The 24,358-nt window shown below is 36.4% G+C and overlaps 1 protein-coding gene and 1 long non-coding RNA gene across 2 annotated transcripts; one reads left to right on the top strand and one right to left on the bottom strand.

The window, feature by feature from the left end:
* Positions 1–5,382: 5,382 nt before the first annotated feature.
* Positions 5,383–6,850, top strand: LOC136817664 (uncharacterized). Its single transcript, XM_067073989.1, has 3 exons — positions 5,383–5,598; positions 5,718–5,780; positions 5,916–6,850. The coding sequence occupies exons 1-3, from the start codon at positions 5,500–5,502 to the stop codon at positions 6,174–6,176; spliced, it is 423 nt and encodes a 140-aa protein (XP_066930090.1). The 5' UTR covers positions 5,383–5,499; the 3' UTR covers positions 6,177–6,850.
* A 4,710-nt stretch (positions 6,851–11,560) lies between these two features.
* LOC136817542 (uncharacterized) lies at positions 11,561–12,556 on the bottom strand. Its single transcript, XR_010848114.1, has 3 exons — positions 12,297–12,556; positions 11,855–11,922; positions 11,561–11,640 (listed from the first exon to the last, which is right to left on the bottom strand). It is a non-coding gene; the product is annotated as an uncharacterized lncRNA (long non-coding RNA).
* Between the last annotated feature and the right edge of the window lie 11,802 nt (positions 12,557–24,358).

Consider the following 24,358-nt stretch of genomic DNA (forward strand, 5'->3'; position numbering starts at 1 on the left):
CACAGACACACAAAGCACCGCTATTAATATATAGATAAATAAATAACTGGATTAGACCTATGTTATATTACACGTTTTTTTTTTTATAAGAACGTCAAAAATTTTCAAAGCCTTCGGATGTTCTTAGTTTTTTGGATTTGAAGCCTAAAAATGTTCTTAAAATGTTCTTATTTTCAGCATTTTTTGAGCAATCTTGATGTAATTTTTTAAGAAGTTGCATGTTTTTAAGTCTCCAAAGCCTCAGTATGTTCTTAGAATGTTCTTAATTTTTTGGGCCTCGAAGCCTTATGTTCTTATAAAGTTTGTTCTTATAAAAAAAAAACGTGTATTCCCGTAAGGAAAAATTCGATCTAGTGTGTTGATATGATATCTGTGGCACGCTTTATAAGTTACCATTTTGAAAATTTGGAAACAAAATCAAAACAATATAAGATTACGGCAGCCGAAATTTCAGTGTCCTTCATGGGCCACGCGATGGACCATGAAGGACAGCAATTTAAAAATGAAAATCAAAGTAGACAATTTTTTACTAAACCGAAATTTAAATGGACCATGAAGGACAGCACTTTAAAAATGAAAATCAAAATAGACATTTTTTGACTTTTTTTTTGCAATTGAGAAATAAATAATCATTTTTAGTTTTAAAAACTAGACTGGCCTTCTTGGGCCACCATACTAGATTTCATTTTTTACTATTTCTTTATTTTTGTATTAAATTTCTTTTTTTAATTTTTTTTTTTAAATATTCATCAATTGAGGCATTATTTTTTTTCCCTGTACGAATCTGCTGTCAGGAGTTTTCCTTATTTACAAATAAAATTACAAAAAAATATTGGACGTTTACCTTTTTTATTGTTTATAAGTCTTTATGTTTAATTTTTATTTTCTAGCTTTTCTTGTCATTTCATCTTCCCCTTCTCTTTGAGGCGGCCGCTCGGGAGCGGGACGCCGAACCGGGTTCTAGGCCGACTTTTTAACATTTCCTTTTCTGCTTAACGACCAGACTTAGTACCTATGTTTTAATTTCTTTCTTTTTGTTAAGCTGACAGCGGACTCTAGAGTGGCAGGAGATGCTTACTCAAGGTACCGCACCTGATCTCAGACTTTGGTCTTCAGCTTATCAGCTTTGTCTGTCTTGTACATTGCTATTGTCATTTATTCTCTGTACTTTTGTTATATTTTTATTTTATTTTTTCTACAGTGACAAGAACTTGATAAAGACAACCGTCTATGTTTTTAATGTTCACCTTTCTTTAACAATGTATATTGGATTTTTGTTACAGGTCGTCATGGTTCGTTGCTAGTTTGTATTTTCTTCAGTGTACATAACTTCACTGTATGGGTTAGATTGCATTACTTTGAGGGGTAGAATAAATCCCAAATGTTAAAGCTTGCTCATGATTGTTCTCGTCGTAGATAGGTAGTTCAAAATCAGCCAAAAAATCAGCCAAATAATAACGTACCTGTACGTTTATTAGAGACCTGAGAGTAAGGTTGATGGTGAAAGGTAATTGGCAGTTAGTACAAGTACATCGATTTGTGAAGTGTCTTTACGTCATAAAGAACAATAGAAAATAGCAAATTAACAAAGGAATTACCCATCAGTATAGACTTAAACTCGTATATCAAGATTACGGGATTTCGAGTGCGGGCCGATTTTCAGCAGTTTCAGTTTCGATTTCAAGCAGACATCTTAGCAACGAAATACTCGCCCATAGTTACGGTGGTTTGTGCAAAATCCCAAACATAGAAACAAATTTTAAACCACTTTATCGAAAAGGAAATAAAAAAACACAACTTTTGTATGTTTTATTCTTTGCACTTTTATTTATAATTCACGATATTCTGCTTTGTTTATTTCTACAGCAGCGACAGAAATACTCAGAAAGACTTGAACGCTCAGCTGACGCATGCGAGAAAGGGATGTGGATGAGTGATTTTTCGATTGGAATGTGTAATCATATACGCGTGCCGCATGCATGTAGTAATTAATAAAAACTAATTTAGCCAAAATCAAACTGTCGGCAAACATAACGACAAATGTAACGTCAAAAAGTTGCTGATGCAGTAGGTATAGTGTGGATAGGCCTATCTTTTCACAATGCTTTTAAAAGGTGCGAGCGAATGAAATGATTTATGGTTTTTTTCTCCAGACATTTAGGTGTTTAATAATTACAAAAAATGTTCAAAATGTGGGAAACGATTGTCTTAAGTCACTTTCGTTATCTCATCGTTTATCGTGTTTGCAAGAAGAAAGTTCTGCTACAAAAAATGGCAAATGAATATGGTACGAATTTTTAACCTTTTGTGATAATGGTACGACATATTCAAGAATTTTAAGCCGTTTTGATGTATCATAATACCCCTGTCTCACAGCCCCGGTGGAACTTTTTACCACAGCGAAGACAAATATTTCCATGGAAATCTCAATGGGGAAAAAAATTAAATTGTTTCAAGCGTAAAAAAACACATTTGGGTTGGGATGGATTTCGAGTGGGGATGAGATCAAATTTGATTTCCCAGTGGGGCTGCAGTTATTGGCATATCCTCTCTCTCGTATACATAATTTTAAAAAAACTTCACAAAGGTGACTGAACAAAATTGCCCTGAACCCTGGACCGGTAAAGAGAAAAAAGTACCCAAAGAAAGGAAAATACCTACCCAAAAAAAAAAGTGGATTAGTGCAAAATATTCTTGAAATCAATCGACCTTTTTCATTTGTGATTGCCTCGTAATCGCAAAGGTATGTTTTCATACGTTCGATTTCGCCAGGGAAATAACTGTAGGGGTATAAACTTTCGCGAACAGAAACTTTTGGCCCTTTTCGCAAAAGGAAGTGTTTGTTCCTTTAAGCCATTTTTCATGTGGCAATTTTCATTTTTACGTCTTGATTCGCGAAAGCTTATGCTCGCGAAAAAGTTTTTTTGTCTCAATCGCTGAATCAAATGTCGTAAGTTTTTCGGGATTTTTTGACATCGCCCACGAAAGGTTTCTGCTCGCAAAAGTTTGTACGCCTAAGATAATACACCTATTTCCTATTAGCAGATTCATGCAAAAGTCACGAAAAAACGTCGAGTAAACAAACTTTTGATTGGCGGAGGCATGCAAAGATTACCTCATACTCTGGACATTTTAAAAAATATGCTTGTATATGCAATATTTCAGCCAATCAGAGACTTTCTCGACGTTTTTCGTGACTTTTTTACATGAATCCGCTAATAGGAAATACGTGTATTTGGTGTCGACTTCATTTGACGGACTATAGAAAGTAGGAGGAACGGAAATTTTGACAACTGAGTTCGAATTTTCCTGGAAATTATGGCATACTTAAATTTGGTTGGGATTTCATGTATTTGGAAATCTCGACAAGATCATCATTTAGCAGTTTTGTGAAATATTAGCCAAATTTGCCAAATTTCTCCATGTCCCGATCGGTACATTATTTTTATTATAAGAACTTTTGAATCACTTCCCTTAACGATTTCAGGGTCAGGGTAGAAAAACTTCAACTGTGGACTGTTTGCCTGGCATTATGCCGCATCAGCCATGTTATTTTTAAAATATGTTATAAAATGATAAGATATAAGAAAACAAATCTACAGTATATACAAAACTATTGAAACTAAAATGATTTAATGATTTAAAACGATTTAAACTTAGCTACTGAGTGTTCTTCCAGGAACTTACTAATCCTCGTTGAATTGTAATCACTTAAAAAACTATATTAAAACAAAATTTCTTTCAGCTTCCAATAAGGGTCCTATCAAAAGAAGAAAACAGCTGTTTGATAATAAGCACTATCAGGATGAGATGAACATCATGTGGCAGCGGGCTCGTACTTTTTAGTCGACATCTGGAATATTAAACAGCTTCTTGTAAAACTTTACATAAGCCAATTTCACTCGACCACTTTTGTTCACTTTATTGATATATTCCTGTACAAGGTGTTGCTTTGCGTTTGGCAGCTCGGCGCTTATTTTCGTTTTCAGCTCTCTATAATTGGTAGAAATACCAACTCCTTAGTAACATTGTAGCTGGAAACTACTTATTGTCTGTGATATTCTTTTTGGTTCACAACCAGTAGGAGGTACTAGGTTTGACAGGATGGCGGAAGGTGCCGCCCGATTTTCGACCCTCGGACTTTTACCGGGACTAAAAAGGAGGAAAAATTGGAAAATCTTTTGAATTTTACGACCCCATGGAACTAATTTGACTAAATTTCAATGTTGGGGGCAGAAGAAATGAAATTTTCCTATTTGGCTGACCCCTAATGGAACGCTGACTCCCTAAAAAGAAGAACGGGGTTATTGGCTCCTCATTAGTAAACTTCAGAAATTAACTGTTTTTATAAAGAAAAGATTGGACTCACTTACAATACTGCTCATAATATTTTTGCAGTTTCTTAATTAGTCCTGCCTGGAGAATGTGCAAAACCCTCCCCCTTGTCTACAAAGCTGTCAGAGTCGATTTCAGTGGAAAAAACAGCGAAATTTCAGCTTTGTAGCCAAGGGGAGGGGGATTACTTCACAAATAATTTAAATTTTTAAAAAGTGCAAAAATTGATGAGCTTGATTGTACTTCCACGCTGCAGCTTACTACAGTCATACTTACGTAACACTTTTACTTTCTCTTCTTCGTTGTTTAAAATAGCTGTGATTTTAGAACATCGCAGTTTAGCGACGGTATTTGGGTAACATACCAAGCCTTCGTTGAGTTTTGTTTTACCGTCCAGTGATGTATGAGATTGTGAACCTATGAGTGAAATATTTCCTATATTTACTCCGTGCAGTGTATTTCTGTCCTTTCTGATATTAGATATCATATTAGATTTTAGATATCAGGCAAAACATCATTATTCCCAGCAATAAGCTGATGAGTCCGTACAGTCTGTCAGAAAACGGTGTACACGGTTTTCTAAGCCTATGGGAAACTTGGATCGAGGCCCAATATGCTTAGGAAAATCTCATGTTCAGTCTTAATTTATGCTTATTCGTATGCTCTGACTTTGATTTATTGATCTTTATCGGGTTCATGGAAAAATTCGAATTTTTCAGTCGGGACTACTATTTGGCTCGAAGAATGAAAGTTTTCTTTGCAATTTGGCGCCGCATGCAATAATCTTTGGTCTAAGAAAGCTCAAACAGCATTAAAAGTAACCCTAAAAAGATCAGCGTTTTAGAAAAGGTGCACGATTTTTTTTTGTATTATTCAACTCAGAGGTGTGTTTGGTATTATGCATATTTTATACCGAATTTGAGCCATTTGAATATGTTATAAACGTTATGCTTAGGTATATAAAAAAGGAGTGTATGTGATAAATTTGAGTAGGAAGCTTTTTTCACTTACCGCCTTGTAGATATTTTGCAATGCGAAGTGTTGAGCGTGCATAAGCAATGTGGAGGTAGGGTATCTTTTTCCTCGTTACTTTTGGAACGTCACTTAGACCCAGACTGTCCTTCAATTTCTTCTGCAGCTGAAACAAACAATTATTTCTTTTAGATGATTAAACTTCAAAACAACCTTGGGTTCGAGTTCGAATGGAGAGTGCGCGCTGCGGATGGCAAGATGAAGAAATACGGGGAGATTTTACCTGCAACGGTAAGGAAACATTCCAATTATAGATTTTTTTGATAATTTCATTTCTATAAGTGCGAGGGAATTCGGGAAGCTGATTAATATATAGTAATTCACCTCTATTTTCTCGTTTTCGCCTGTAGACGTGTGTTATTTCAACTCAGACTGACTTGGCTGATTTGGAGCTTGATGTTGAACAACAACTGGTATGTTTTTACTATATATAACAGTTATTTGGAAAGACTATCGAGCGTTTTGCTATTACAATAACAGCAATGAGGTGTATTACAGTATTAGTATTGACATTATTAGCACATTTAATGCTCTCATTTTTGGTTCAGGTAGCATTTGTTGGTCTACCGCCTCATCACAGTCCGGTTAAACGCGTCCCTCCGGAGATTCCCGCCACATCACAAAAACCTGCCCGACCACAGAAATCCACCCCATTACAGCAGCTCGTCACACGCGACAATACCACTACCTTAACAAGGCCCGTAGCAGCTGGAAAACCAAATGTATCACTAAAACTGCCACGCGACGGTCAAGTAGAAAACGAGTTGCTGTCTTGGAAACCTCAGATCCGGCAAAATCACTGCCCCTGATTTCGAACGCGCCTGGAAAGAAGGCTAAGACGGTCACTAACTGTCAGAAATTAAAAAAGAGTAGGTGTGAAAAGTGTAAGGTTGTATACAAAGGTAATGAGAGGCATAGAACAAAGGAAGATCTTGACAACAATTTAATTGGTTGTGATGGTGTCGACGGCGAGCACGAGTGCCACTATTGGATACACATAGGGTGTGCTAAGCTACATGTTGAAAATGCAGATGAAATTGCTGATTTGAAGTTTCTCTGCCCCAAACATAAGAAAGAGGCAAAGAAAAAATCTTGCTAGAAAATACGTTTTTTCTCTTTCATTGTGTTCGTTCAATTTGGTTATGGTTAATAGTAATCTTGTTCTTTTGTGGGAAGTCCTCGTTTTCATTTGCCCCAGCCTCAATACACAAATTCTTTAATCAAACTTTTTACAAATGTATATTCTCTTGGTTTGTCTTGTTTAATACAGTGCATCAGTATTTTGTCCCGTCTTCCCACCCCCTCTCATGGCAAATAACTTACTGAATCTAACTTCGACTAAAATCTAAATCCGACTTTCAACAACTTCCGTTATCCCTTGTATTTAGCTTCGACGACCCCAATGATCAGATATCGATTCTCAATAAACTTGTATATGACTGTATCGAATCACACGCCCCATTGAAAAGAGTACGGATAACCAGGCCGAAGATGCACGTGCGAACAAAAACGTTAACAATGATCATCATGCACGCTATAAAGAGATTCTTAAAGCATACAAAAAAACTGTAAAGAGCTTAAAAAACGAATTTCTTCGGAAAGCTCTATCTTCGAAAAATCCATCGATAGTCTGGAGAACAATTGACCGAATTCTAACCAAGCAGAACACTAAAATAAACCACGAACCTTCCGACATGAACAATTACTACGTGATGATATAATCAAAGCTATGAATAAAAGTGAAATTACACTATCTATTCTTATCGACTACTCCAAGGCATTCGATACGATCGACCATTTTACCCTCATTGATAAACTTAAAAAGTTAAACTTTAGTTCCATATCATTGCAAATCATTATAAGCTATCTCACAAACCGTCAGCAATTTGTGCAAGTGAACGATAAAAGATCACCCGTTCAACCCATTCACTTTGGTGTCCCTCAAGGCAGTATTTTGGGTCCAGTTTTATTTAACCTATATGTTACCGAATTATCTGACCAAATCTCCTCTCTCAGTATCCAATATGCTGATGACACAACGCTTTATCGTCACTCAAAAATTCGTGATATACTTCAATGCATCCGGGAAATCGAGACTGATATCGAATCACTCTCCACCTGGTCAGCTGATCATAATCTCTTGTTCAATGCTGATAAACTGCAATACATCATCTTTTCAACCAAACGTCTAGCGTCATATCACAAATTATGTAGTGACTACTCGTATCTTATTTCTTGTTCAAAAAAATCAATTGAACAAAAAGATGTCGTCAAGCTTCTTGGTCTTCATTTTGATAAAAGTCTATCCTGGTCCGACCATATCAACCAAATTATAAAATCCAGTCATGGTACCATTCGAGCTCTTCGTAATTTCCAATGTTTCACACCATTTAAAGTTCGGAAATCACTCGCTGAAGCTATAGTGCTATCGAAAATAGCGTACTCCATAGTCGTATTCGGACAGATCCCCGATTACTTATTAAATCGTCTGCAACGTATACAGAACATTGCTGCAGGATATGTCCTAAACCGATATGCCACACTGAAAGATGTTGTCGATCTGCAATGGTTACCAATAAAAGAGCTTATTGATTTTAATGTTTCCAAACTTGTTTACAAGGCCCTTAATGATAAAAAATGGCCTTCATATCTTTCTTTGGTGAAAGTAACTCAGCCTCGGAAGCTTCGCTCGCAGGATGATGGTATTAAAATTGATTTTGGCTTATCTAAGACATTTCAGAACCAAGCTCAAATTTTTAACGAACTCCCGAAAAATATCAGGGAAATCAAAGACCTGAAAGAATTTATTAAAGAATCAAAATTGTTTTTTAAATCTAGGGCACATACTCGTGCAACACAACAATAAAATTATAAATTTATGAAGATCTATTTTTACTTTATTACTTACTAAATATTTCCACTACTATTATCCACTATCCTTTTGCTAGTCCCTATTTCGATACAATCTGCATTCAGCCTTTGTGTCTTAGTTATCCAATTCCATTCCATGTCTATCTAGTGGTCCAGTTTTAATAAAATTTTATCCAGAAAAATTTGTAAAAATATTTATATTTATTAATACTATTTATTCTTTAGTGCTTTTTATTTTGATATTTATGTTTAGGGGGAAGAATAATTTTGTGTGAAATTGAACCTAATAAATGATAATAATAATAATAATAATAATAAAAATAATAACTTGTTCACTAGTCTAACACTCTTTATCCATTGCTGATTTGTTGGAAGCCACGACTTTATCCGACTTTATTCACACGCGACAATACCACTACCTTAACAAGGCCCGTAGCAGCTGGAAAACCAAATGTATCACTAAAACTGCCACGCGACGGTCAAGTAGAAAACGAGTTGCTGTCTTGGAAACCTCAGATCCGGCAAAATCACTGCCCCTGATTTCGAACGCGCCTGGAAAGAAGGCTAAGACGGTCACTAACTGTCAGAAATTAAAAAAGAGTAGGTGTGAAAAGTGTAAGGTTGTATACAAAGGTAATGAGAGGCATAGAACAAAGGAAGATCTTGACAACAATTTAATTGGTTGTGATGGTGTCGACGGCGAGCACGAGTGCCACTATTGGATACACATAGGGTGTGCTAAGCTACATGTTGAAAATGCAGATGAAATTGCTGATTTGAAGTTTCTCTGCCCCAAACATAAGAAAGAGGCAAAGAAAAAATCTTGCTAGAAAATACGTTTTTTCTCTTTCATTGTGTTCGTTCAATTTGGTTATGGTTAATAGTAATCTTGTTCTTTTGTGGGAAGTCCTCGTTTTCATTTGCCCCAGCCTCAATACACAAATTCTTTAATCAAACTTTTTACAAATGTATATTCTCTTGGTTTGTCTTGTTTAATACAGTGCATCAGTATTTTGTCCCGTCTTCCCACCCCCTCTCATGGCAAATAACTTACTGAATCTAACTTCGACTAAAATCTAAATCCGACTTTCAACAACTTCCGTTATCCCTTGTATTTAGCTTCGACGACCCCAATGATCAGATATCGATTCTCAATAAACTTGTATATGACTGTATCGAATCACACGCCCCATTGAAAAGAGTACGGATAACCAGGCCGAAGATGCACGTGCGAACAAAAACGTTAACAATGATCATCATGCACGCTATAAAGAGATTCTTAAAGCATACAAAAAAACTGTAAAGAGCTTAAAAAACGAATTTCTTCGGAAAGCTCTATCTTCGAAAAATCCATCGATAGTCTGGAGAACAATTGACCGAATTCTAACCAAGCAGAACACTAAAATAAACCACGAACCTTCCGACATGAACAATTACTACGTGATGATATAATCAAAGCTATGAATAAAAGTGAAATTACACTATCTATTCTTATCGACTACTCCAAGGCATTCGATACGATCGACCATTTTACCCTCATTGATAAACTTAAAAAGTTAAACTTTAGTTCCATATCATTGCAAATCATTATAAGCTATCTCACAAACCGTCAGCAATTTGTGCAAGTGAACGATAAAAGATCACCCGTTCAACCCATTCACTTTGGTGTCCCTCAAGGCAGTATTTTGGGTCCAGTTTTATTTAACCTATATGTTACCGAATTATCTGACCAAATCTCCTCTCTCAGTATCCAATATGCTGATGACACAACGCTTTATCGTCACTCAAAAATTCGTGATATACTTCAATGCATCCGGGAAATCGAGACTGATATCGAATCACTCTCCACCTGGTCAGCTGATCATAATCTCTTGTTCAATGCTGATAAACTGCAATACATCATCTTTTCAACCAAACGTCTAGCGTCATATCACAAATTATGTAGTGACTACTCGTATCTTATTTCTTGTTCAAAAAAATCAATTGAACAAAAAGATGTCGTCAAGCTTCTTGGTCTTCATTTTGATAAAAGTCTATCCTGGTCCGACCATATCAACCAAATTATAAAATCCAGTCATGGTACCATTCGAGCTCTTCGTAATTTCCAATGTTTCACACCATTTAAAGTTCGGAAATCACTCGCTGAAGCTATAGTGCTATCGAAAATAGCGTACTCCATAGTCGTATTCGGACAGATCCCCGATTACTTATTAAATCGTCTGCAACGTATACAGAACATTGCTGCAGGATATGTCCTAAACCGATATGCCACACTGAAAGATGTTGTCGATCTGCAATGGTTACCAATAAAAGAGCTTATTGATTTTAATGTTTCCAAACTTGTTTACAAGGCCCTTAATGATAAAAAATGGCCTTCATATCTTTCTTTGGTGAAAGTAACTCAGCCTCGGAAGCTTCGCTCGTAGGATGATGGTATTAAAATTGATTTTGGCTTATCTAAGACATTTCAGAACCAAGCTCAAATTTTTAACGAACTCCCGAAAAATATCAGGGAAATCAAAGACCTGAAAGAATTTATTAAAGAATCAAAATTGTTTTTTAAATCTAGGGCACATACTCGTGCAACACAACAATAAAATTATAAATTTATGAAGATCTATTTTTACTTTATTACTTACTAAATATTTCCACTACTATTATCCACTATCCTTTTGCTAGTCCCTATTTCGATACAATCTGCATTCAGCCTTTGTGTCTTAGTTATCCAATTCCATTCCATGTCTATCTAGTGGTCCAGTTTTAATAAAATTTTATCCAGAAAAATTTGTAAAAATATTTATATTTATTAATACTATTTATTCTTTAGTGCTTTTTATTTTGATATTTATGTTTAGGGGGAAGAATAATTTTGTGTGAAATTGAACCTAATAAATGATAATAATAATAATAATAATAATAAAAATAATAACTTGTTCACTAGTCTAACACTCTTTATCCATTGCTGATTTGTTGGAAGCCACGACTTTATCCGTTTGTTGACTTCCTCTAACAGTGCATCCCCTACAATAAATAGTTCGAATCTGAGGCATATCTCTGGAATGTTTAAATTATTTACCTTTCTTTACCACAAATATTGTGTGATATTATATTTTATTTCAATCGACGAAGCTTTTAATATTTTTTCTAAAATGCCACAGATTTTATTGCTTCATCGTAATATACAGATATATTTCTAAATATATATTTGAGTACATTTTATTGTTAATATTTTACCGCAAAGAAAAAGACTATTTTGACTATTTTTGCTATCGTAATCAAGAACTCCTTACCTCCTTGACAATTATCAAGAGCACCAACCGTTGACGACGCCATGTGCTTCATGTAGGATTTTCTAAGCTCTTCAGGCATTGTTTCGTCGAGCTTCAGAAAGTATGCATAGACCTAAAAGGAGAAATTTAACACTGACATAGTTTCACAAGCCGGAATCCTTTCTAGCGTTTCACATCAACACTTACAGTATTTTTCTTACAGCATGACTGTGATGGTTCTCAAAAATGCAACGTTTAGGATACGTGGGCTACATGGGTACAAACAAGAGAAGGAAATCAATGTAATTGTAAGAAATACATGCTCTACAGTAGCTGAAACAACTAACCATTTGATATTTCGGGTGATTCCGTCCAATAAACAAACCAGAAAGTCGTTTCAGAGACGCCATCATGCCTGGTTTAATGAAAATAAAGTTTAGGTTTGGTTTCAATTGTGCTACTCTCGGGTACCTAATAGCCGGGAGGGGGTTGGAATAAGCAGGGGGTTATTGGAAAAAATCTCAAAATTTAATAAGCAGGTGTGTTGGAATAAAAATGTCCTGGGTGGAAAATTTTCGAAAATTTGATTAGCGGCCCCCCCCCGCCCCCCGGCTATTAGATACCCAAAAGTAAGCCTGTATCATAGTTTTATAATGCAGTTTCATAAAAAATGCCAAACGCTAGACATGGAAATAATTCTAACTAGTTATTCTTAGACTGTTGGTGCAAAACCAACCTCAATCTATGCTTTTCAGAGTCGCAATAACAGAAGTACAAATAAAAACTTACCTTGGTAATTGTTTTTGCGTACTGAAACTCAAAAGGCAAATACCGCCATGAGGTCGTTCAAGATCATCTCCGACGCGTAAACAAAATTAGAAGAAAGTTTTCCTTGGTTTTCCCTTAGCCGCTGCCAGTTCCAGAACCCATGAACTGTTTTCGGTTCCGTGTCAGCTTTATCTGAGACATAAGTGGCCAATAACTTGTCCGTCATAGCAAACAACACAAGCTCACAGAAACGCCATGCTTTGTGATGACATTCACATTTCTCCATCTGGAAATTAAGAAAATATGAACTATCTTAGGTGATCCATGAACATGGTATACAATCCGTACCATAATATATTTGCACTTTTGGCTAATTTACCATTTTTCGAAAATTGAAGTTCGAGCGAGAATGTCAATTTTAGGCCCTCAACTTGATTTCATCGATTATTTCGATCTGGGAGGGATTTATTGGTTTCTAGGCTATATTTCAAGCCCTACTGGACCATTTTTGAACTTTTGGATCCTCAGATCCTAAGGTCCTAAGTCTTAAGTCTAGCGTTAAAACTCAGAGTTAAAACTCTACCCTTCGAACCTACTTTAGAGCACTTAAAAATCGATTGTGGTTTCAAAACACCCCGGTGAATTTCCCTTTTGTGCCAAGTATTTTGTCCGTGATTGTAGGACATTGCTTTGATGTTTTCCCATAGTCCAAGGATTAAGGACAAGATTTACCTCTCATTTCTGAAGAATCTGTAGATTCTGTCTTTTGAACCATGCAAGTAATAGGCATCCTTTATTTATTGCTGTCAGTCATGACGATTAGAGCATGTTAACCAGTTTTTCATGAATGAAAAGCAACATTTTTACTCACCAGTTTTTGTGCTGATGTACTTTCGAAGCCCAAGTCATAAGCAATCTTGTTTAGGAAAATGTCCCAGTTCCATTCCACGAACGATTTCACTGCGTTCATTTCGATATGGAGAAGACCTTCAATATAAAGGATGCAGAGTTAATTCAGAAATGCATAAGTTTTACATCGTGCTAGAGGGGTTTTGCTTGGGGCTTCTCTTGCTAATTAAGTATTGACCTGCATACCATTGGAGGATCTGTGCAAAGTGGGGAAAGAAAGGTTTAAGTTGTTGGAACCATGTTTCTTACCTGAAATGGGGACAATCAAATCAAACTCCATGATCAACTCGCCTGGTATGACACAGCCGTGGTCCTAAAATTAAAAGTAGGGAAGGCTTTACTGTTTATTCTTTAATTTTCTCTTTGCACAAGTAGCTGAGTATTGTGGAAAAGAAGTCTACGTGCACGCCGCAAATTTCGTCTAGATTAAGGCCTATGCACACAAGTTTGGAATATTTCCTTATCCTTACTTTCAATCAAACTCCTTCACTTCAAGTAACTTTTCCTATCGATATCTTCATTAGACCTTATAGTGTGCTTCTCCATAATAGCTCTTGTTACACTCCATACACTTAAAGGTGTTGTGAATTATCTCCACTACGATGGTGAAGACGGCGGCGTCGACTTCAAGAAAAAGCCATTCTCTTTCACCAGCACCGTAATTGGAAATACCTTTAAAACGGAAAGACACATTCATTTAAAAATATTTACAAGGAGATGGATTTGTAGTGATTGTCTCTGTTACCAACCTCAATAGGTATGAAATTGGCCTGGCCGTAAAGGAAACGCCCAATTCTCTCTTTGGACAATACCAAATATTCGCTCGTATGCCTTAAAGTATCTTGAGTAATGCACACCATTTCCAACATAACTCAGTGAAACGGATACGCGTTCTCAAGGTCGCAAATGTTTAAAAGAAAAAACTGCTTGTATGGAGTGACATTGGAACAAGGAATGATGAAGCTGTCTTTCAACCAAGCAGCCTAACGAATAAAACACTATATTGGTTTGAGTAAGAAAAATACCTGCACGCATGCCAAGATTTCGCAAGATATGAATGACGTTTTCGTAGCCATTCGGATTGAGTAGGTCCGGATCTCCAACAACGAGACGTGCAATATCACCTTCACCCTGTTGAATTATCACGTTTGTCTCTAGGGGGTTTACGGTAAGATGTTCGTCGTCCGGCTCCATACTCTCTTCGTCGGTATCACTCTCTGAATCACTGTGACCATCAAGTTTGAAATCAGGATTGAGATCCTGGTCATCTTCTCCAAGCAGGAACTGAGATTTCGAATTCCCGTGTTTCTAATGTTGAATTATCACAGACACGACATTTTCTAAGACCTTTCTCGTTTTCGTAGTTACACGCAACGCAAAAGCGAACAGACGATGCCCAATCTCTCTTTGTAGCCACGCCCACAGTCAGCTGCTCGCATTTTCTTGTTACAGCCAGTCGCTTTCCGAGAAATTCATCGCGAAACTGTAAGAACGTGTCGATGTTGCACGTTGAATTTTTCACCACCGTATCGGTGATCTTTGTAAAAAGCCACCGTGAAGGTTTTAACCTGACCCCAAATTGATGAAACGAATTCAAAGGGATCTGTGTGTGCACTGTGACCACACTTGTCGGCAACTTTTGTTGTGGGACCAAGGACCATGTCTTACCGATTTTCTGAGCATTGTCAAAACTTGCTTTGACATCACAGGATGGAAATGCTTTGGGCTCTGCAGCAGCGGTCTTCAGGGCTGTCTCAAGGGTGGTGTAAGAACCTCCAGGAGTCAGTCGTGACTCAACGTTGACGGCATTTTTTTAATGTGTTGTGTTTCCTAGCACAAGATTTTTAAGAAAAGACAACGGTAGTATAAGGTTGGGGCTGTGGCAACCGTAAATAATCTCGATAGCAAAGCACAATTTAGCGTAATCTCGATCCGAGGAAAATACGGTTATACCGCAAAGTTGTTTGAGGTTGTCAACTAAAACTGTTGGCCTTTCTTTCGTTGGCTACTGTATCTGCACGTAAATGAGCAATATATGCCTCAATTAGAGCATCGAGGGTACTGATATCCTGCCCACTTGCTCCAGCACCTTCAACTTTGGGCTGGCTTTCACCGAATTTCTTAATGCAAGTCTTACAGGCGAAAGTTTTTTCTTTTGTTATGACCTTCCACTCATACTCCATTGCCTCGAGTTGCTTCTGGGTCACTTTCTTTTTGAGCTGTAAATTGGTTAGATCTCGGGTCCTCGAAATTTTTGAGTCATGCCCGGTGCTTCCACATTCCCGTCCGAATACCATACTTTTAAATATTTGTTCCTAGGGATATTGCAAAGTAGATGCATGTAAGCCTAAACTGAGTACTGTATCTAGATGGATGCCAAGCATATTTTATGACGTCTAAAAGCAGAGTGACACTGTCGATGGTTACAAGACAATTGCAACGCCCCCGCCTATACGATTGCTTCTTTGCTAATTGCAATTACGAAAATCTCCTCATATGGTAATGATCCCCTAGACAATAACCCCTGTACAATCCCCCGTTCTCCCAAGACATAAATTCTGTTAAAAAAAGAGCTAACTCAAAAGTAGGCCATTAATTTTCTTATAAAAAAGTGTTTACCATACAATTGACATATGTTATACAGTAGAGTCTCTATAACTCGAACTCTAAAGTGGAATCAAAAATCGTTTGAGTTAAGGAAACATTCGACATGTAAAAAGACTGAAAATAGCTTGGTGATGTTCTGACGGGACCAAAAGGGTCGTCAAGAGAAGGAGATACCCTATCGGCCCTAATTTAACGCCGGTCCCTTTTACACCGACCCTTATTACACCACGGCCTAATTTTGGGCGTACGCCATTTAGGGCCGTTAATAACGCCAAAATTTGTAAAGATTGCTACTTGTGCTTCAAATTAGCTAATAACGCCTGCAAAATTTACATTAGTGAACCTGTTGAAAATTCCATCGAAAATCACTGATTTTCGAAAATCACTGATTTTCAAATATATTAAATATTTCACTGAAGTTTTAAATATGGATTAAAACAATGGATAATTTTCGTTTTCTAATCATACCAAAAATCTTTTAAATTGAGAAATAACGATAAAAATTAACGCCCGCTTTTAGGTTAAAATTGCAAAATCTTGGCCTTTTTAAAGCTGGTTATTTAACGCCGGCCCTTATTACGCCACGAGCCCAAAAATAACTCCAATAAAAGGCCGGTGTAAAAAGGGCCGATAAGGTATTCGAGTTATAGAGAGTCGAGTTATGGAGACTAAAACAAATTTAAATATATTTCTAGTTGGTCCAAAGGAGCCAGCAGATGATAAAAAGATATGAAAATTGATTAAATTGATTTCCCGGTGGGGTGGATTGTCCAGCTGGTATTTACCTGGAGGGTTAAATTGTCCCAGCTACCTTTCGATACTAGGGAGTATCCAAAGAAAATAAAAAATGAACGATTTCCAGTGAATGAGCGTATCTAAGATCAGACATAAGGACTTATACACCCCACCCACAGACCCATTGGGACCCCTTTTCCAACTGGAAAAATTTGCCAAAATTCGTCTCAGTAAAACATTTTACTCGTGTCCCCACTGAAATTAACCAAAAAACTGATTCCTCTCTAAAAAATATTGTGCTTTTTTTCATCCGCGCCAAATTTCCTGGCTTAAAGACAATCGCTAGCCATAAAAACATGAGCAGTTCGATCCACATCGGGGTTTTGTCCGTCATTTTTACCCCAGCTATCTGAAAAAATCCAACCGGGTCTGTGAGAAAGAGAAGTACTATTCTAATGGATAAGTAATGAATATTCATTGGCGATGACCTTTCATTTTCACCCCCCCCCTCCCCCAGTAGCGTAGACAAGAAGGGCGCCAAATTTGTGTAGGAGAACAGAATTTGTAATCATCTATTCATAATATGAAAAAATAATTACTGTGTTATAGAAATCTGCTCTCCTACACAAATTTCGCGCCCCTCCTGTCTATGCTACTGCCTCATTGAGTTTAAAGCCCGAAGGGCTAGAGTAGAATCTCTGACCTTTCTCAGGCAAGAAAAAGTGAAGCCTTAAAAAATGCGCCGTATTTTTGACGACGGATTGAATCTAACAATTCCTTTGTTTATGATTGATATTTTTTTCGAAATTTATAAGCGGCAAATTTCAATTTCAATCTTTCATTTGTGTAAAAACCAGGCGAGCCGCTCAAGGCCATGCAACTTCAAATCCTACCAAGGAGATTCGATTCTAGCCCTTCGGGCTTATACTTCATTGTACTGCCTCCTTGAAACATCCAATGAAGCATCGAAGCTATTTTTCCCCTAAGACAGATAAATATCCACTACGTGGACTTTGTATGTTTTCTGATGTTTTCAATACCCTCAATGCACCTGTCACCCATCGTGAACGGCTTTTTAGGACATCCCTGGAAAGTAAATCTCTTGTTGCAAACACCTGATGAAAGACTGCCTGTGTTACTTAGGTAGATTAGTAAAAAAAAATTAACAGAGACACATCGTTTTTTAAACCAACTAGTAAGGCTCACTACATGGGGGGTTCATGGTTGGCGGAGGAGCGGAATCGGCCCTTTTTTTCGGACGGAGTGGCGGAATTTGACAAAAATTCAGACGGAATTTCGGAAATTAGGTTCTCCGACGGAAACAGAAAATTAGACAATTTCAGTGCAGAAAAACGGAATTAAGCAAAAAGTTTTGCAGAATTTTGGAATTAGCAAAAAATATTCAACATTTGCGGAATTTTTGAGAACTATTTTGAATTTCAAACTAAGGAATTTTCGGTGGCAGAATTTTGGTTGATTTTTTAGACAATTTGATGGCCTGCCTGACTGCGGAAAAGAGTACCCCTTGAAACCCCTCCACCCACTACATAATAAGGCTCCGATGACCAAAATGTTAAGCTAAATAACTTTTTAAAGGATTTTTGGACTCTAAAAAACATCCAATTTCTTTGGAAAGTGGACAAAAATGCGAAAAGGCTATTATACCCCTGACAAAAAAAAATTTCCGAACAAATAATTTAAATATTAAGTAAACCTTCAAGATCCGTGATTAGTAACCTCCATTTACCCAAATGATCCCCGTTTTTAGACAATGAGAAAGTTGTGCTCCAAAACTATTATATATAAATAAAATAATCGATCAGGACAAAAGAATCTACATCTATTTTCTGACTACACTAAAAGAAAATCCGCAATCAATTATCAATAATCAACCAATCCACTATGTAAATAAAAATCCACCACAACGATTTCACACAAGCACAAATATTCCATTTTTCCCTTACATACATAAACATTTTTTCAAAGACTGTTAACATATTTATCTCACTATAAATGAAAAGCTTGAGAAAAGCTTTTTATCACAATTAAAAAAGTTAATTATTGAATTGTGTATCTCTTCCATACTTTCATCTCACACGGGAATAAATTCATTTGACTAGAGGGAGAAGATATTTATAATTGTCATATAATATTTTATTGATATAAATGCTTTTTTGAAAAAGTCGTTAAACGCATATAATATTACAGAGTGGTTTTAATGAAGACAAACTACGGTATTAAGCATCTATCCACATCTTGATTGATGTGTCGATGTGTCGACAAGGACGACTTCTCAATAACCGGCAAACATTTGTCGTTCACAGAGATTACGTGATACACTCGATGGTCTCTTGAGACGAAACAGTGATTGACTTCAATCATCTCATTTTCCGTAGCGTTTTCAATCAACTCGTGGAGCGATTTTGTTGTTCGTTCGTAGTTGATGTCTGAAGAGAGAAAAAAGAAGTTGGTATAGCTTTGTCTCTAATCCCGATATAGGAGTTTAAGTTTAGACTGCCCATAGCCACCATTTCGCAACCATGGGGAATCGCGATTTTACGCAAATGGGAATCATCATATCGAATAAAGCATCTTCTGAAAATTTTATTCTTCCCCATAAATGTGAAAATGAAAAACGAAGAAGCTTTCGTTTTCAAATTGTCTTTTTAATCTGCCACAAAGTGTTATAAAATTCCTTATAAAAAGACACGTTCTCCTACTAAGAGGTTTAAAAAATGACGTAGAAACAAGAAACTGTAAAAATAACAATGAAATTATTTCTGAATGACTGAGAATTTCACTTCACAAAAGGATAAGTTATTCGGGACGAACATGAAAGATGTGGCTAAAAGTGGATAGGGATACGGTGGAGAAAATTAAAGTAAAATTAAAAACACGGGGAAAGCAAAGAAGAACATCTATTTTCTCTCAATCCCAACAATAAAAAATATAGGCGCACTTATCTTAATTTATAATGATTAGACTATTTCTAAGCATAATATTGAGCAAACTCAATGATACTTCGTGATATTCAGCGTTATCAGCGTCAGCGTCTGCTTTCTTTCTCGTGTTTAAAAATGATACGGTTGGCCCCCTAAACCAAAGAATTATCAATCAGATAAAAAAAGAAAGAACATACCCCTAATACTATAGCATGGGTTACTCTCGTGATTACCTTAAGTGGATAAATTTTGGCGGGGATTAAATTTAGCGAATCTGGCGAATTTTGTCTTTAATCCATGCCAAAGACTAATCCACTTAAGGTAATAGCCGGGGATTCTTGTAATATGTTTGGTATGTGATAAAAAATCCCGAAACTGACCTAGTAGGAATTAGATTTCACCTGTGTGGAAAATTGTTCCATTCGTTACTTTTTGCTTTATTTCTACTATGTATAAATTAGTCGTCTAGCTTGCTAGACTACCCATCAAAGTATAATTTATTATAAATTTATCACTTTTCTACACTTTTATTTAATCATTTTCATAATATCGAATCATACTGGAATAAATTCAAAGTAGTAATCAAGGCTATGGAAGGGCGTAGAACTCCGATTCCTTCAAAGTTACATGAATGAATTCACGTGAAGGTAATGCTAGCGTATTCAAGATTATTGAAAGGAAATCTTTCTTTACTTCTATTTCTTTATATTTTCTTTCCATTGGCATGATACAGTTGACGCTCTCTAATTCGATCCTCAAGGGTAATTGGATTTTCATCCAATAAGGGAGCGTCGTTTATGAGAGTTTCTTGTTGACGGGGACTTTAAATTTCATCGAATAAGGGAGCCTATCGAATTGTAGAACGTCGAATTAGAGAGCATTAACTGTATGTGAAGCCTTCAAATGATAGAAACGATATTTCATCTCCAAACTCTTTCTGTAGTCGTACTTTTAACTTGCTCCGATAGCGAGAATCGTCTGAAAAGAAGCAAAAAGGAAACGATATCAGGAGTCGATTATAGAGCTGCGATTTTATGATATATTTTTGGCCATTTGATTCGTCAAAAACGTTTCAATCCAAGAAATTCATGTGATTCACCCCATCTATCCGCCTCTAGCTAGGAGTTAAATCCTCGGCGGTAAAATCTCAGATTTATCGGTGATTTCAGTAAATTTCTTGTTTCCAAGGCTTTTTGTAAAGCTATAAGATTTAAATAAAATGTAAAAGGATTTCAAAACCAACCACTATCGAAATTCGAATATCATTGAGGCTTAGATCAATGATTTCAGAAAAATATTTTGTTCAAATAAGGCTAAAAGCCTCTTCATTCCAAAAGTACCTCCTTCAAAGACGAGAAGAATTTCAAGGATATCAATAAATTAAATCCTTGTATTGAAGATGTTTTAATCATTTCAATTTTACCTTTTATAACAAGGTTCAAGATGGATTCCATGTATTTCTTCATTAATATCATAAAGTAGAGCTGCTACCCATCACCATTCATGGAGTAACTGAAAACACGCCTGAACAAACAGAAATCGCTTTTGTTGATACCCTAATTGAAACGATCAAAATACAAAAACCAAACATGAGAGTCATCTCAAAAATCAAGCCAACGATAAAAAACGACCAATTAAAGTTGTGCTAGGTACAGAAAAAGAAAAGATGACAGTTCTGCGCAACCTATCCGCACTGAAAGGTAACGAGGAATATAAAGGAATCAGCCTAACACCAACAGAAAGGTCTGTCCTTAAAGAATGGACAGAAAAAGCAAAAAATCTCAACTCCGATTCATCTGCAGTAGTACATAGAGTCCGAGGTGATTCAAAAAACGGATACTACATCAAGAAGTTTCTAAAAAGCCAACGTCAGTAATATCTGTTGCTGCAAACAAACAATTAGATAAAAAAAAAAGAAACAACAAAAATAAAAGATAAATTACCCAAACACAAAACATCACCAACAACTGATAACATACCACAAACCAATGACAAAGCAAGCACAAACTTTGACATCACATTGATTCACCAGCAGGATGGACATGAACAACAAGACGGACATGAACAACGAGACGGACAGGAACAGCGAGACGGACAGGAACAGCGAGTCGGACACGAACAGCAAGAAGACAACATGCACAAGTATGATGTAGATTCTCCAATGCTTAATAGTGAGCTTGAACTTGAAAAACTTAAAGATCTTCGTAAGCAAAACTGTAAGAAAATACTTATCGGTCAACTAAATCTCAACTCAATAAGGAATAAAATTGAAAATTTATCAGCTATAGTTTCAGGAAATCTAGATATACTTTTGGTTTCTGAAACCAAATTGAACGATAATTTCACAACTAATCAGTTTGAAATAGAAGGTTTTGAGGAACCGCATCGTTTGGATAGACCTAAAAACGATGGAGGTGGCGGCCTTTTGCTTTATGTAAGAATCGGATTACCATCTAAGTTAATAAGATCTGAAAATACGTATGAAGGCATGTTTGTTAAGGTAACAATTAATAAACAAAAATGGCTGATATGTTGTTCCTATAACCCACATTCAAATAACATCAACGAGCACCTAGAAAAGCTGCAAATTAGCATAGATGCGATAGATATCGATTATAACAACATTCTGGTTGTAGGAGACTTGAATTGTTAAATTGAGAATCAGCCTTTGGATGATTTTTGTGAGGGATTGAATCTCAAAGCTATGATTAACTCAACCTGTTTTAAAAATCCTGATAGGCCAACTTGCATTGACCATATGCTTACAAATAGGCCAAATCATTTTCAGAAAACTGCTTTACACTACTTAAAACTACTTTTTTACACTATTACCACTGGAATATCGGACTTTCACAAGATGACTCTAATAATCCTAAATGAAATCTTTGAGAAATTGCCACCGAAAACAATCAGATACCGATCTTGCAGGACATTCAACAGTGATACTTTTCGCATGAAACTAGATCTGATCATCAATAGTGATAACAGTGATTTTGAATCAAAAATAAAATGTATCATAGAAGAACTAGACAAACAAGCTCCTTTTAAATATAAAACGGTTAGAGGTAATAATATGCCTTTTATAAATAGAGATATGAGAAAAGCCATCATGGTAAGATCCAAACTCAAGAACCTTTACTATAAGAATAAAACACAAGAAAACAAAACAAAATACAACAGACAAAAAAATGTTTGCTTATCGCTATTGAGGAGGACTAAGAAAGACTACTTTGCCAACTAAACCTTAAAGATTCCATCATAACTGATAACAAAAAGTTTTTGAAAACTGTACAACCATTGTTTTCAAATAAATGTTCAAACAATAAGAGTTATACTTTAGTGGATAAAGAAAAGATCATGAATGACGAGAAACAGATAGCTCAAATATTCAATGACTATTATGGCCAAATAATATCAAAACTAGACATGCCTGAGCCTCCCTATGTTGTATTTGACGAAACAAATAATCATACTGAAATTTGTATTCAGAAATATAGACAACACCCAAGTGTCACTGAAATCTTTTATACCAACAACGATAGAGGATATAGGGAAAATCATTAAGGACTTAGTTCAAGGAAAATCACAGCCAAGCTCAGATATTCCATTGAAAATCATAAAGGATAATTGTGATATGTTTTCCGAGTTTTTATGCTCAGAAATAAATGCGTCTTTCGAGTCAAACTCTTTTCCAAAAGAATTGAAACTTGCTGATATAATACCTGTGTATAGTGGGGGGCGTACGATCTGGCGGTACTCGGGATAAGGCCTAATTTAGGGCCGGGAAGCGGTAAAAACGATAAAAAGTGTTCGGGAAACGGTATTTTGCAAGAGCCACGGTGACGGTAAAACACCTGATTTTTCGTCCGGGATGAGGTAATTCTTATAAAAAACAACGGTATTTCGGTAAAACTCATTCGTAGACGGTACATAAAATTTTAGGGCTATAAAAAAGCTTGTCTTAGGAGTCAGCAAAAAGGTAAAAAAACGCGAAAAACACCTAAAAAATAAGGATCTTACACCATTTCATTAAAAACCTTATTTGAAACATTAATGCAAATATGAAAATGTGTTGTTTATTTCAATTATCAATGGGCGCGGAGAAACCAGACAAAGATTCGAATTTCGAAACTTTGGGGCAGGCTGGAGTCTTCAAAAATGGTCGAATTCGGTTGAAACTGTTCACGCTTGTTCTTGTTCCTTGGGTGAATCCCTGGGGTGTTTTTTTCTAGATTTGCAGCAAAAACAAACACGATTTTGTGACTTTTTGCATTTCGAGGTGATAAATTGGATCTAGCATTTTCATTGTTCTCGGGTTCTCGGGTTCTCGGAGTGCGAGATCAAGAAAAGTAGGCGGCAGACGCTATTTCGCATCTCTCATACCAGTGAAATTGCATGATTTTAGTCACGTGACTTTGGTAGGAAATCCTACCAAAGCCCCCTCGGGTGAGTTAAGGCAAGTCCTTAACATATTTTGCGTGACGCACACCGCTTCCCATCATTTTTACGAAGCGTATTAATGAGGGGATTTCGAAAAGTGCTGGGCCATAAATTTAAAACAAGCCTATCTCAAAATATCGGCCAAAAACTGATTTTGACGTTATGAAATCCGTTGAAAAAACCCGTCAAACTGTCGGTTTGAATTTATGGCCCAGCACTTTTCGAAATCCCATCATTAATATGCTTCTTTAAAGCTATACTGTACATGACTTCGTAAAAATGTTGGGAAGCGGTGTGCGTCACGCAAAATATGCCTTAACTCACCCAAGCCAAAAAGGATGAGCTTCACTTTTTGATCAAAGGCCTTCGGGATCAACAGATATCTGTGTTTTTTTCATTTTTCAAATTTTGATTTGTAGTCCTTAGAATTTTATGGGAAAAACAGTGGGA

This window comes from Clytia hemisphaerica, unplaced genomic scaffold, assembly GCF_902728285.1.
Source record: "Clytia hemisphaerica strain Z4C2 unplaced genomic scaffold, Clytia hemisphaerica genome assembly, whole genome shotgun sequence".
Lineage (NCBI taxonomy): Eukaryota > Metazoa > Cnidaria > Hydrozoa > Leptothecata > Clytiidae > Clytia > Clytia hemisphaerica.

Bases quoted from the DNA above. Each gene is read 5' to 3' on its own strand.
- LOC136817664 (XM_067073989.1), top strand. From the start codon at position 5,500: ATGATTAAACTTCAAAACAACCTTGGGTTCGAGTTCGAATGGAGAGTG. The intron at 5,599-5,717 runs GTAAGGAAACAT...TTTCGCCTGTAG, and splicing joins GGGAGATTTTACCTGCAACG to ACGTGTGTTATTTCAACTCA. The intron at 5,781-5,915 runs GTATGTTTTTAC...TTTTTGGTTCAG, and splicing joins TTGATGTTGAACAACAACTG to GTAGCATTTGTTGGTCTACC.